We start from the raw sequence: 15744 nt of genomic DNA on the forward strand, positions 1-15744 counted from the left end.
GTCTCAAGTGCCTAACTTCTGAGATTTTTTTTCTTTTTGACACTGGGTCTTACTCTGTTGCTCTGGCTGATGAACTTGTGATCCTCCCCAACTTCCAGGTGATTATAGGTGTAAGCCACTGTGACTGGCAAGTTCCAAGATTTTTTTTTCTTTTTCTTTTTTTTTGTACTAAGAATTGAAACCTGGGGTGTTTTACATTGAGCCACATCCCCTGAATTGCTAAGGCTGGCCTTGAATTTGTAATCCTCCTGCTTTAGCCTCCTAAGTACCTGGGATTTGGGGTATGAATCACATTGCTTGGCCCTAATAATTTTTTTTAATGATGATGACCTGGGCAACACTATAAATGTCATATAAACATGACATCTAAAGTTATACTAATAAATAGTTTCAAAATGAATTTCATAGCAAGAAGCACCCCCCAAAAAGACAAAAATATTCTGAAACACTAGCATGCATGAGGCCCTGGGTTCAATCCCTAGAACCGAACCAAACACACACACACACACACTTTTTTAACTGTCAATAAATATTCATGAGATTTATTACTTTAATCACATAGTCTATGGCATTAAGTACTTTCACAATGTGCTACCACTGCCACTATTTACCCCCCAATTTTTTCAACCTCCCCAAATGAAACTTTGTACTTATACCCTCTCCATTAGCTCCAAAACCACCATTCTATTTTCTTGTCTCTTAATTTGACTATTCTAGGTAACATATATGAATGGAATTATACACTATCTGTCCTTTTGTGTCTGGTTTATTTCACTTAGAATAATGCCTTCAAAGTTCATTCCTGTTGTAACATGTATCAGAATTTCCTTTTTTATAAAGCTGAATAATATTCCATTATATGTATATATCATATTTTATTCACCCATTCGGCCATCCTTGGACACCTGGGATGTTTCCACTACTTTTTAAAATTTATTTACTTATTTGCCATATTAGGGACCGAACACAGGAGAATGCTCTTCCACTGAGCTACATCCCAGCTCTTTTTATTTCATTTCAAGACAAGGTCTTGCTAAATTGCCTATGCTGGCCTTGAACTTTTCGATCCTCCTGCCTTAGCCTCCTGAGTAGCTGTAGATGGGATTACAGGCCAGCACCACCATGCCTGGAACTTAAAAAAAAAAAAAAAAAACTTTAAAAAGTATTGTTAACAGGGGCTGGGGATGTGGCTCAAGTGGTAGCGCGCTCGCCTGGCATGCGTGCAGCCCGGGTTCGATCCTCAGCACCACATACAAACAAAGATGTTGTGTCCACCGAAAACTAAAAAATAAATATTAAAAAAAATTTAAAAAAAAGTATTGTTAACAGATTTCTTTGAGATTGGTTATTCACTCCTTTCCTTCTCTTTCACCCCACTCCCACCCCTTTTAAAGGAAAAATGAGAGTTTATTTTATTGTACAGAAGGCAGTAAAAAATCACTTTTTTCCTTTTGCATATGCTAATTTTGGGGGGGCATCAGGAAAAAAGCTGAAATTCAAATGAATTTATTTGGGAGGACAAGACAGACAATTAAAATAATAAATTAGGTGTAAGATATCTAAATATCACTTTACATGCTATTATACAGACTTTTAGTGAGTGAAGGATAATGGAAAGTTTCTGTTGGGACAATAAGAAGAAAAAAAAGAGTCCTTCAGGAAGGAGGGGGACAGTAGCCTCACTTAAGTGCTGGGAGCATAGAAAAATCTCAGCAGGTGACTCCTCTGAAGACACTCTGGAGTGCCAATACACTAACGCTGACCAAAGTGCTGCTATCTAAAGTAACCTTAAACCACTCTACTGGTTTAAGGATGTAACTTGAATAGGTGGTGTTCCTCTACTATGAGCTTTATAACAGTGAGCTGAAATTAACCGCAAGCATTAGCACACACTGTCAGTTCCCACAAATAGCTAAACCACAACGGAAGGGAATGACAACTCTAGAGACTTCAAAAACAGCCAGGGTGGCAGCGCACACCTGTAAAGAATCCCAGTGACTGGGGAGGCTGAGGCAGGAGCATCGAAAGTTCAAGGCCAACCTGGGCAAGTTTTAGGACCCAGTCTCAAAATAAAAATAAAGAAGGGCAGGTCAGTGGGGGTGCACGGCTGGGTTCAATCCCAAGTACCGTGCGTGAGCACGTACGTGTACACACACACACACACACACCTCTCAGAGGAACCAACCAGTGACGGTTTAAAGATGCACATGAATCCTGAACTTCAGTGAGTCAAAGAACGCATCCAGGCTTGAGTAATCCTCTACCCCAGTTATTAGCACGTACTAGTAAAAAGGGCAATAAAAGAAAAACAGCCAAACTACTGAAAACTAGTTTTCTAAAAGAATTCTAATGTACAACCACTGGGGTCAAAGAATGAACTGCCTTTTTTTGTGTGTGGACCATCTGTTGCAGAAACTTAGTCTCGCACAAATTTACTTTAAACAAACAAAACCGGCCACCACGGGAGGTTTGTCACCAACTGGACTGAGCAAGTCCCTGAGTTTCCGGCCGGTTATTCCGACTCTACCACCTCCTTATCCCCAACTACCAGGTGCCTTACGGCTAGGCTGTCACTCGGTCACCACAGACTTCTTTGGGACTACCCCACTTTCAGCTTCCCTCAAAGTTCTACAAAATTCTCCCAAAGGATTCTTTCACCCAACCCCATTCCGGGACACTATTGTCTCCAAGAGTAACCCAGCACTTCCACCCGTCGCTCAACTCCCGGATGCGCAAGACCTCCGAGCACTCAGGCTGTGCTTTCGCCCTCCCTAGCTAGTTCGCTCCCCAGAATGCTGGGGAAAGCAGCGGCTGAAAAGCAAACTTTCCGAGCGTTCGCGGCGGCACAAGGGCTCGTGTCGGACTCACAGCTGGTTGATGTCGTTTTGCGAGATGACCGCGTTGGCGGAGAAATAAGGGATCATGTCGGGGCCACAGAGGCTGCAGGTGCAGGCTGGGGGCGCCTTACTCTCCTGGACCAAAGTGCTCAGGGTCATGGGACCGACTCAAGGCGCACAGCTCTGCATGGTGTCCCCTCAACTGGGCTTGAGTTGGACTCCGCCGAGCCAGAAAAGCTGGCTCCAAGCGGCTGAGCTGGGCCCACCAGGTTGCTTGGAGGCCGCCGCCGAAACCCTGGGGCTCGGCTGTGGAGTTTAGGCTGCTGGGCTCCGCCAGCAACCTGCCCCCACCCGCGTCCGGGGCGGGGCCTCTGGGAGAAGGCGGGGCGGATGGTGGGAGGGCCCTGAGAGAGCCAGGAGGGTCGGCCTGGCCGGCGCCCCTCCCCGGAGGTCGCTGCACCCACATGGATCCCGCAGCGTGCGCCTCAGGGCCTGCCCTACAAGTAGCCGCCCCAACACACTGCTGCTTGGGTGCAGGATTGTAGCAAGCCGGGGATGTGTGAGAAAGGCTCACTTTTCTCTAAGGGGCAGTGTTTCTACAGAAAAGTCCTGCTTCTTCGCCAGCTCCATGCATTCATTGTAGCTCAAACAAATCCATTTTTTGGAATAATCTTAAAAATTTTAAAAGCTATACATTCATAAATGAAACAAATACTTATCAATGGCTTTCTATGAGCAGGGAGAAATTCAGAGATAAATTTTTAACTAAACGTTGAAATTATGGTGGGGAAAAAAGAAAATGCTATCTTACTCTGTAGATAACCCTTGGAAATAAATTTAACCCATTAGGTACCATTGTCTTGTATATAATTGTAAACTTGAGGCTTAATGGATAAAGAGGACTTTTCTTGTCATCCCTCATAGAGATTGTAGCTGCACAAATGAATTACTTGTGGACATTTTAAAAAATAGCTATGCCCAGACTGAACCTTAGAACAAATCAGAATTTTTTGAGGACGGGATTTTATTTTATCTCTGAGAGGGTAATGTAGGGAGCCTCTGTGGCCCCATATACTTATGTATATTTGAATTTTTCACAACAGACATGTATTTCTGGATCATTCACATAATTTTATTTTTAGAAGGCCTAATAGGGTCCAATTGAACCAAACCAAACTTTCTATTTGAGGATGGGATTTAAATATCAATATTTTCAAAGCTCCCTCTCTCCTGGGCTGGTGATTCCATCCTGTAACCATAGCTGAGAAGGCAGGCTAGAGATTATATCCTCACTTTTCAGACATGGAAACATTCAGGGTCCAGGCAGTTTAATAAATGAGGTCACTTGGACAAGAACCCAGGTTTTATGACTCCTGATTTAGAACTGTTACCACCAAAAGGTATTCTCTGATGCCTTTACAGGCTTAAGTCTTTACTATGTTTCTTCAAACTCACTGAGCAGTGCCTTTCATCTGACCAGCAACCAGCTCTTTGTAAAATGAGACTCTTCTCTCTCTCCTGCATGCAATGTAGTGGCATACAAAAAGGGTGGGCACAGTGTAGGTACTCAATAATTAGCTCTCTTATCTCTTGCACTTCCAGTCTCATGATGCTAGAGCAAATATTTTCAGGCATCAGTAATTTTAGCATTTCTGAATACTTGACTAAAATAAATATCAATGAAGCTGCTTTAGGAACCCAAAAGCCAAAAGTGTGTGTGTGTGTGTGTGTGTGTGTGTACTAGGGATTGAACCCAGGAGCACTTTACCACGAAGACACATCCCCAGCCCTTTTTATTTTTTTGAGAAAGGGTCTAAGTTACTCCGGCTACCCTTGAACTTGGAATTCTCCTGCCTCAGTCTCCCCAGGAAATAGAATCACAGGTGTGCACCATTATGCCTGTTCAGAAATTAACATTTTTTAAAAAAAGTCTTCATTAACCAATTAGAAATGAGTCACTTTAAGACTAAAAATTCTGCAATCAAGAAAAAAACATCTTTGTTTTATATAAACGTTCAGTCTCTTTTTCTGTGGGAAAATTTGGCAATTTTCAAAATATTAGTTGAGAAATAATCTAAATTAGCTGGGGATATAGCTCAGATGGTAGAGTGCTTGCCTCACATGTACAAGGCCCTTGGTTCAATCCCTGGCACTACAAAAAAATAAAAATAAATAAATTAAATAAAACAAAACAATAATCTTTTAAAAAAACTACATGTGTGCAAATGTGTACATGTATATATGGGTGTGTTTGTATGACAGAAATCAGAATCACTCTTTTGTTAATCAATCTTTCCATAAAACTTAAACTTAGTTGCTAAGACACTGAAAGACCCAAACATTGCAAACTCATGCTGTAAAGAAATATGTTTCCTAGAGATCAGGTAATAGAATATAACCAGATGGTAAGTGAAGAGTTAATGGAAGGTCCAGATCTTGGAGTTTCATCATCTTCATCCATCTCTAGGAAGGAAAATATCTGAAAGATTTATTCAGGCTGTGTCAGCAGGCACCCAAATAGCAATGTAAGAAAAAAAATCTGCTGATACACCCCAAAATAAACTGCTTAAAATATCTGGCAAACTTGCCAGTTTGAAACTTCTTCCAGACTATAACTTATGACAGTCTCCTCCTATGATTTAAAAAAAAAAAAAAAGGCAGCAGCACTTTAGAACAGCAATGTTAAGGTAAGACCAGTTCTTTTCATGACACTCAGAGGTGGGATTTTATTGAAGTCAACACTAAATAATGCCCTTTAAGAAAAATGATGACATGGTAATCATCTCTGGAAAAGAATTCAGCAGGAAATATATCTTATTCAACTCTAACTTGTCTCTTGCATTTTAACATGCTAGCAATACATTTCATAGATATCAATTTCTTAAATATGCTTGTCTTTTATAAAAAGGCTCCTATAGTGATTTCCCCAAAGTGCACAGTCCTCAAAAGACCTCTATTAGTGCCTATTCAGGTAAGGATACCATGTTAATGCCTCCATCCAGGCCTTTACAAAAGCCTTTCAAAGTTAAACTCTCACTTTGAACTGTAATATAGGAAATTGATAAAGTGCTAGAAAATGCCTCTTGGTTTTTTAAGAAAAAAATCTTTGCAAAATGGGACACATTTAAGGAAATGGTTCTTTCTGTGACTGTTTTTAAAAGTTGGACAAATTCCATTTCTTTTCATGGTCCGCAGTGTCAAAATGCCAATCAATTCAGTTCAGCTCAATTTAATCCTCTAGGCTCCACTGTTAAAAAAACAAGACTCTAGGGAGCAAGCTCTCTATACCCAAGCATTTAGGAATTTAAAAATTATTCTAAATTAGATTGAGCAGCATTCAATAAACTAAGCTAGTTTTCTACTCCATATGGAGTCAGAAGGGACTTTTCTATTAAAAAAAGAAAGAAAAAAAATGTTTGCACAAAGGCCCTGAGGAAAATTTGTTGCATTTCTTTACACTTTCACTGAGATGGAAGATTTAAAATGAAAAAGTAACAGATGACTCTTGTATCCATTAGTTACTTCCATTACTATGTATACATTCATAAGGTATATACAGAACACTGGAAACTCAACATGCTGATGTAACTGTATTCCAGAAGAGACCTGACATAATACTGCAATGTGATGAAGGATGTAGACATGCTTTTGCTGCTGACAAAATTTCATCATAGGTAAATCATTTGAACTGATGCCAAAAGCAGTGGGCTAGAAACCAGAGTACATAAATTCTAATTCTAACATGGTCACTTAATAAACTGAGACTTTGGCCAAGTCACTTAACTTTATCTGTAAAAGGGTTAATAAAACCCTAGGAAATAACCCAAGAGCTGTGCTTCTGAGATTCAGGAACATTAGAGAAAGTATTCTCATCTAATCTAAATATCCTGATAAATTCATTTAGTCCACTTTAAGATAACAGTCACTTAATTTAAAGCAATAGAACGGGCAGTTTAAAACCCTGGACTTGAAATTAATAGGCTAGGTTTGAATCCTGGTGCCACCATTAGGTGTGAATTTTGAAATTATTCAATTTGTGACATTATACCTAATTTATAAAGTTATTCTAAAGAGTTGATATATATGTGTATGTGTGTATGCATGTATGTATATATGCATATATGCATATACACACAGATGTATGTTTGTGTGTATATACATATACGTGTGTGTGTGTGTGTGTGTGTGTATTTCTTTCTATCCTAAAAGAGAGGCTGGCACAAAAATCTACCCTCTGGTCTTAATATCTGACAATCTAAATTAACACCCACTATGTGCCTTAGTTTGTTCACTGAGAAAATGAAAATATTGGATTAGAGATGATCCTCTATGTTCTTTTCCACAAATCTGAAAAATAGCTAAAGTAAGTGGCATGAAAAAATGGCAGTGACTGTGGTATCAGAAAATCTAGATACTAACTACTTTGTTCACAGGCAAACCTTAATCTGTCCCAGCCCTAGATTCTTTACTCTAAAACTAGGGATGGTAATGTTTACTTTACAGGCTTAAGATATACAGACGAAAGTTCTCTGTGAACAAGACAACACCAAGGTTTCACTATGAAATATCATCATCCATAAATTGCCCCATCAGCTTTAAGTAATAGTTGCATTTGTTTTGTTTTTTAATCTTTTTATTACCCAAGAATTGAAGAATGAGGGAAAACTGAAATACATACAAACTTCCCCTATGTACCATTGTTTTCATCTAGGAAGTCTTTACTATTCTCTTTCCCAGGTGGTTAATGCATTAACTATTGCAACCTAAATAATGTGAAATCTTCAGTGCTTATTCTACTTGCATTTTTAAGCGCTTAAATAATAGCTTTAATTTATATAACTTTATTTTAAAAATACATGGGCATAAGAAAAAATGATTATACCATTCAGAGGACCTATTTGTGTTTTTTTGTTTTCTCTAAGGGCTTGATCTAATTACAATATAAATCTAATTAATCCCAAGTGTCAAAAGGGAGAAAACGAACACTTAAAAAGTTACAAAACAAAAAGCCTGTTACCTAGAGTAACACAACATTCTGTCTCCTGTTAATCTGTAAAATGCTAGGATAAAACTCTCAAGATAATACCCATATTTTCAAATTTGTTGCCCAGACAACACCAGAGGTAAGAGGTATCTTACTACTCTTAGTCAAAGGCACTCTTCATACAATACAACAAACCAAACTCTAAACTAAGGCTCTTAAAACTTGAAGGCAATCATGTTTTTGCAATCACCATGTGGCTGTTTTTTTCTTTTCTTTTTTTTAGAGTATCTGACAAGAGTTTTAAACACGAGTTGAACAATGTCACTGAGCCTTTACAATCATTTCCATAGATGTTTCCACCATAAGAGCAATGGGGAACACTGAAAAGATCTGTGTATCAACTCCAAGAGAGCAGAACTCTAAGGCATTCATCCCCCATGGTCTTAACCACCATATGTTCCTGTAGGAAAAGATGTTGAAATGCTGCTTTCTTCAGATTACAAAAGCCCCACATTCTATTGTTTAGTTAAAATAATAGGCATTTATAGATCACTTTTCACATCCAACACACTTTACAAAACATTTAACTATTTAGTTCCCACTCTCTTTTCATTTTGTTCCTTTTGTTTGTTTTTTGTGGTACTGGGGATTGAACCCAGGGCCTTGCACATGCTAGGCAAACATTCTACCACTGAGCCACATTCCCAACCTAATGTTTTATTTTATTAAACTGGTTTTTAAAAATAAATAAAAGTAATATATGCTGAATGATTAAGTCCCCCCCCACACCCCCTATCACAAAGGTAAGATGAAAGCCACTCTTCCCATCCTTCTTACTGGGTGATTAATATTTTCAGAAAATTTCCTCACATATGCAAACATTAATATATTGTAACTGTATTGTAAGAAACACACATAGAATTATGTTACACATATTATTCTACTTCTCCCCCTACCCCACCACCTATCACTATATTGTAAATATTTTTTCCATGGTTATATGAATCTACCATGATATATATATATATATGGTATGGTCAATGGACTTTATTAATTTATATGTGGTGCTGAAAATAGAACTCAGTGCCTCACGCATGCTAGGCAAGCGCTCTATTCTATTGTAAGATCATATATAATTTATTCAAACATTCCTCTACTGATAGACCATTTAAGTTGTGTTCAGTCTTTGCTAGTACATAAAATATCTAGTGAGGCACTCTACCACTGAGCCATACTCCAGTCCTTTTTACACATTTTTTATGTATACATGTGAATATAGTTTTTGGATGGATATCTAGAAGTGGAGTTGGCAGTTAGTTTAAAATATTTCAGACACAGGCTGGGTGTGCTGGTGAACACCTGTAATCCCTATGACTCAGGAGGCTGAGGAAGGAGAGGATCACAAGTTCAAAACCAGCCCAGCAACTTAGCAACATCCTAAGTAACTCAGTCAAAGAATAAAAAAGAATAAAGAATAAAAATATTTTATTCTCAAATAAAGAATAAAATGTTTTATTCTCAAATAAAGAATAAAATATTTTATTCTCAAAGAATAAAAAAGACTAGGGATATAGCTCAGTGATAGAGCACTCCTGGTTTAATCCACAGGGCTGAAAAATGAATGAGTAAATATTTTAAAAGTCCCCCCCACCCCCTATTAAAAGGAGAGATGTGGCTTAGTGGTACAGTATCCCTGGGTTCCATCCCCACTAACAAAACAACAACAAAAACCAAAAACAAACAAAATAAAACCACTTTTTCAAAACATGATCATAAGATTTGGTAGATATTGTCAAATTGTTCTCCTAAAGAGTTTAGTTTTTTATTTTCCTATGAAATCAAATTGTTTCTTCCTGCCCCATGATTTACTGAATTAACTCAGGGCCCAAGATCCTCCTTTATATCACATGTTTTACATATTACATTAAAAACTATATAGATAGATATGCACATCTATATATAATAAATATGCTATAGAAATTAGAAAAATAAACTAACTTATAAAGAAAAATATTAAGAAGAACTATATCACAAATTACTGATTCCAAAGAATCACTTAGACATAACTAAATATATGTAATATTTAAACTAATTTGAAGATAATATAATTAAAAAAATATTTTTAGTTGTAGATGGACATAGTATATTTATTTGTTTGTTTATGATGTGCTGAGAATCAAACCTAGTGTCTCACATGTGCTAGGCAAGTGTTCTATCACTGAGACACAACCCTGGCCCATGAAGATATTATAATTTTGAATTCATAAGCTATTTTAAGATCTCTTTAATGCTAGTATTGTACTATACAGGTAAACGAGTCAAATAATGGCCTAATGTCAATAATATCTTAGAATCGGGTGAGACAGAAAAATTGGAAGTGAATTTGGGAGTAACAACAATAACAAAAAAATGGAGGTTGGAAAGGTGGATAAGATCTCAAAAAACAACACAATAACTGATAAACTAATAATTAATGAGCCAGCATTCACTGTGTGCCAAGTGCTCTATTAAGACTTTACATATACTATCTCACTTAATTCTCATAAACAACCCTAGATTGTATTATTATCTCTGTGAGACTCAGAGAGGTTAAATAATTTGCCCAAGCTTATATAGCAGTATTTCAAGCTGAGTTACTTATTCTTGCTCCAAAACCTGATTTCCTTTTTCTTTTGGTACTGGGATTGAACTCAGGGGTGGTTTACCAATGAGGTATATCCCCACACTTTTTTTTTTTTTTTTGAGACAGGGTCTTGCCAAGTTGCTGCTGAGGCTGGCCTTGAACTTATGATTCTCCTGCCTCAGCTTCCCAAGTAGCTGAGATGTGTGTGCCACTGTGCCAGGTAGAAACCGCTTTCTGAACCAGTATTCTACATTGTCTTCATGATGATGGAGGTTCATTACAGAATAGGTTAAACCTATTTGCAACAGGAAGAACTTTTGGGGACCTTGAACACCTACTTTAATGTACCTGATATTTTCTCCTCCACAACATCCTACATAAAGAAGGCATTTAATCTATTTGTGGATAATGATGATATATCACCATCCTATTTGATGTTTAAAATAAACCTACTATTGGTCAGGTATTATCATTCCTTGATACAATTAAAGATGAAAAAAACTAACATCTAGTTGATAAGAAGCCCAGACTGTAAATTCAGATGAGTTCAATTCATCATTGACAGATTAACTGAATTCTGACAAATCAAATCCTAAATACCTGTATGCTAGACAATTTGCCAAATGCTCATTACAAATGAATATGAGCTAAACATGTTTATTTTATTCCTCACTCAAACTCCCAAATAATTTCTTATTCCCTTTCAGATTAACTTCAATCTCTTCCCTCAAGTTTTCAGATCCTCTAAAATTCGAATCCTGCCATACTCCAGTCATTATGGTGTATAACCCTTAACTTCATCCCCTCTAAACACTTTTTACCCATTCTCCTGAAACTAATTTTTGCTACACTTACATAGTTTCTATCCAGTCTTCCACATCCAAGTCTCATTCTCTGTGTTCAGACTATTCCCTCTCTGTGACCACTTTTATCCAGCCTTTCAAATTCTTATCTGTATTTTAAGGTGTAAGTTTCATTCTCAGCTCTACAGTGTTTTCACATCCAACCTCACTTGATTCTTATTAAAATCCTATGAGAGCTAGCTCTGATTATCAGCTTCACTTTAAAGATGAGGAAACTGAGGCTCAAAAGTTAAGGGATCTATCCAACTTACAGTAGGATTGATTCAGCCCTTTCACAAGATGTTTAGTACTATGCAGTTTGTTTAGAATGGTTAAGTTTACAGGCCTTGGATGAGCAGCATCATTATCTCTCTAAAACCTTCATGTATCAGCTTTCCGGGCTATATCTCACTTGCCGTATCTTTCTTCTCTGAAATCAGGTGAATATGCAAAGTTGCATACTTAGATAATTACACACTTCAACAACCATGTCAAATGTTGAAAGAATTGAAGCACAATATTGATAGTGTGTTTTCTGAATTAGGCAAAACCTAGAAGTATGCAAGTTATGCTCCCCGCACCCCCCTCTTCAGTAATAAGGATTGAACTCAGGGGCATTTTATTATTGAGTTACATCCCTGCCCTTCTTATTTTTTATTTTGGGAAAAGGTCTTGCTAAGCAGCCTACACAGGCCCTGAACTTGCAATCCTCCTGCCTGAGCCTCCCAAGTAGCTGGGATTACAGGTGTGTACCACTACTATACTCAGCTGAAAGTTATGATTCTTAATCCTTACTAGAAAGAGGGTACTTTGTATAATTTTTCAGCTCTTACATCAGCTGAGAAAAGAATGGTTTTGGGGTTGAGGTTGTGGCTCAGTGGTAGAGTGTTTGCCTAGCATGTGTAAGGCACTGGGTTCGGTCCTTAGCACCACATTTAAAAAAAAGTAAATGAGGGATTGTGGCTCAGTGGCACAGCACTCGCCTACCATGTGTGAGGGACTGGGTTTGATCCTCAGCACCACATAAAAATAAAGATATTGTGTCCACCTATAATTAAAAAATAAATATTAATTAAAAATAAGTGAATTTAAAAAGTTAAAAGAAATTTTTTTAAAGATATGGTTTTGTCAGATTCTATTCATCCACCTCAGCTGGAAAAGCTAGGTAAACAATGGATCTCCTCCAGCTCCCCCCTGTATTTGGGATTGAACCCAGGGCCTTATGCATGCTAGGAAAATGGTCTACCACTAAGCTACATTCCCAGTCCTTTTTATTTACTTTATAAATAAAACAACATGATGGTCTACCACTAAGCTACATTCCCAGTCCTTTTTATTTATTTATAAATAAAACAACATGAATGATGAGCTTGCATCATTCCTGCCTCAGCCTCCATTATAGCTGGGATTATAGGCATATGCCCAGCAATCTTTCTTTAATGTAAAATTCATTTAAAAAATTATAGCTGATAAAGCACTAAAATTGACTTTTTAAAGTTTCTTAAGGATTATATGTAAAATACATATAGATGGGCAGGCAAATTTTTCTTAAATAAAAGCTTAATAGTACAGGAAGAAATAGATGGGTAGATAGTGACAAACCCAATATAGTAAATGTTAATCATAGAAGGGGGGGGTGTATTTGGGTGTTTATTACACAATTCTTCAAACTCATCTGCATGTTTTAAATTTTTTATAATAAATGCTGGAAAAACAACAAAAATCTCAATTTCATATTCTGCCTAAAAAAAACTGAGTGGGGAAGGGTGTTAACTGGCTTCCAATGGTTAAGGATCTAGTATATGAACAGAAAACAATAATTAGGCTTGATGGTGTAATTTCAGCTTAAGCTCTTGCATTATATTGTCAAACAAAAAGAGAAAAGCCTAGTTCCTTTAGTTCCATAGTCACTTCTGGAAAGCTATTATTTCAGATTTTACTTTTCTATCCTTTTCTGTAAAATTCATGAAATGACTAAGTCCATAGCTAGAAAATTGTTTATGGCTGATGAGCATCCCTAATAAAATTAGTATGTTAAATAATTTTAGTCATTTAAATTATTTAAAAATAATTACATAAGTGTTATATCACAACAGAGCTGGGCCTGGTGGCTAAGGCAGGATATGATAAGTTTTTCTTGTTGTTTTTAAATTTTTTATTTGTTCTTTTTAGTTGTACATGACAGTAGAATGTATTTTGACATATCAAACATACATGGAGGGTCTGGGGCTGGAGCTCAGGGGTAGAGTGCTTGCCCAGCACGTGTGAGGCGCTGGGTTCGATTCTCAGCATCACATAAAATAAATAAATAAATAAAATAAAGGTATTGAGTCAATCTACAACTAAAAAAAAAATTTAGAAAAAGCATCCATGGAGTATAACTTCCCATTCTTTAAATTTTTTTTTCAGTTGTAGATGAAACAATACCTCTATTTTATTTGTTTATTTTTATGTGGCACCTGGGATGGAACCTAGTGCCTCACGAATGCTGGGGAAGGACTCTACCACTAAGCCACAATCCCGGCCCTAACTTCCCATTCTTGTGGTAGTATGTGGTATGGAGTTTCACTTGTTGTGGATTCATATATGAACATTGGAAAGTTATGTCCGATTCATTCTACTGTCTTTCCTATTTCCATCCCCCTCCCTTCCCTTCATTCCCCTTTGTCTAATCCAGTGAATTTCTATTCTCCCTCCAACTTCCTTATTGTGAGTTAACAGAGGATGGCAAGTTTGTAGTCAGCTGTCTCGAAAAAGTTTTTTAAAAAGGTTAGTGCTAAAGTGCCCCTGGGTTCAATCCCCAGTACCAAATAAAGTTATATTACAAGGCTTTTTATTAATTGAATGTCTTTGGTCTTATTCTCAGGTCAGTTTGTAGAAGAGTACTAAGATGAGTTAAGTTTGTGAGAATATAATAAAAAGCCTTTAAAAACTTTTAAAAGCATCTCTAGTAATTATTTAATATACTCATTTTATTAGGAATGCTCATCAACCAAAAGTAGTTTTCTGGTTTGGGGCTTAAATCATGGTGATATGGGTATTATAAGCAAATTAGTTAGACAATCCTACTTTGCCTACTACTTGAGGTATTTTCATATTTGTATACTAATTAAATCTTAAATAGTATTTTTCTCTTAGTGGCATTTTAAAATTACCACATTACAGATATTATATTATTAACTGTTTGTGAAGTATTTTACCCTTAAGCAGTCTAATTTAGGGGTATTTTCATAGTTTTTATAAGTAAAGTAACAGATTCAGATAAACCCAAGCTGGAATGCTGTTTCAATTATAGCACACAAACTCCCAAAAGAAGTTCTCCAAGGAAAAGGATTGTTTTAGGTTAAGAATAGTAGCCCCAGCTGGGTTTGGTGATGTATACCTGTAATCCCAGTGATTGGGCTGAGGAAGGAGGTTTCCAAGTTTGAGGCCAGCCTCAGCAACTTAGTGAGGCCCTAAGCAACTTAGCAATACCCTATCTCAAAGTAAAAAAAAATTTAAAAATATAAAAAAATATGTGGAAATGTAGCTCAATGGTAAAGCGCCCCTGGGTTTAATCCCCAGTACCAAAACAAAACAAAACCAGCTCCACTTTGAGAAAGGAGAGATAGTATCCCCTCAAGGAAAAAAAAATTTAAAGAACAATTACCTATTAAATTAAAATTCAACTTGGACATCAATTATTCTAAAAACAGAACAATCAGGGAGACTTATTGAAATAATTGTCAAAAATAAAGTCCTTAGTGAAATTTTATTGATTTTAAACCCACTTTTAATTATAGACTTTTTCACATAATAGAAAATAAATTTTGGGCTTTGAGTGAGAACCTAGTGTTAGATTTAGCTAACACTAAAGAAATTACAATTACATAAACTTATTTCTTCTTATGTTATTCTCAGGAGGTAATTTATTCTAGATATTATTAAAACATGTGGATGGCTAAACAGTCAATGAAATTCTAATAAAAACACAGCTCTCCCCACAACAATGTATTCTGAAGCTTTTTATAGTTGTATGTAATCTAAAGTGACACCCAAGTACACATTAAAATTTAATTCTCTTAAAAAGAAGTTCTACTGCTAAAAAAATAAATAAAAAAGCAACAAACACACAAATATCTATATTTGAGCTAGAAGATAACCTTTTTTTGTACAAATGCAGTCTCTTTAAAAAGCATTTTAATTTCACAGCCCTATTATCTCCTAAGGGCCATACTGGTATTGGACAATAGTGGGTGATAATGCTTGATAGATGTGTAAAATAAAACATTTTAAACTCTCACCTCTGAAGGAATTAAAATTTTACTCTGCATCAAAAAACAAAACAATGTTTTCCCCCAAGGACCCTTGTTTTTAATCTAGAGGAAGGGCAGCTTTTGTCAGTCAAAATAAAACATTAACTATGAAAGAAGTGCTGCTGATATTTTTACACAGGCAAACATACTAGAATAAATACAA

At 36.6% G+C, this 15744-nt stretch overlaps 1 protein-coding gene across 6 annotated transcripts in view; it reads right to left on the bottom strand.

Moving 5' to 3' along the window:
- Ssh2 (slingshot protein phosphatase 2) overlaps positions 1 to 15744 on the bottom strand; it is a 262197-nt gene that overhangs the window by 115741 nt on the left and 130712 nt on the right. The window contains exon 1 of one of the 6 annotated variants that reach the window (XM_046446878.2): positions 2869 to 3285. The exons of 4 other annotated variants lie outside the window; for them this stretch is intronic. In XM_046446878.2, the coding sequence (XP_046302834.1) occupies positions 2869 to 2996 (128 nt within the window). In that variant the 5' untranslated portion in view covers positions 2997 to 3285. Of the gene's footprint in view, positions 1 to 2868; positions 3286 to 15744 lie in introns of those variants that run through there. One more of the 6 variants, XM_046446877.2, reaches the window with a different exon arrangement.

The sequence above is a fragment of the Marmota monax genome, unplaced genomic scaffold (assembly GCF_021218885.2).
Source record: "Marmota monax isolate L192 unplaced genomic scaffold, Marmota_monax_Labrador192_F-V1.1 WCK01_AAM20220418_F8-fsc00138, whole genome shotgun sequence".
Lineage (NCBI taxonomy): Eukaryota > Metazoa > Chordata > Mammalia > Rodentia > Sciuridae > Marmota > Marmota monax.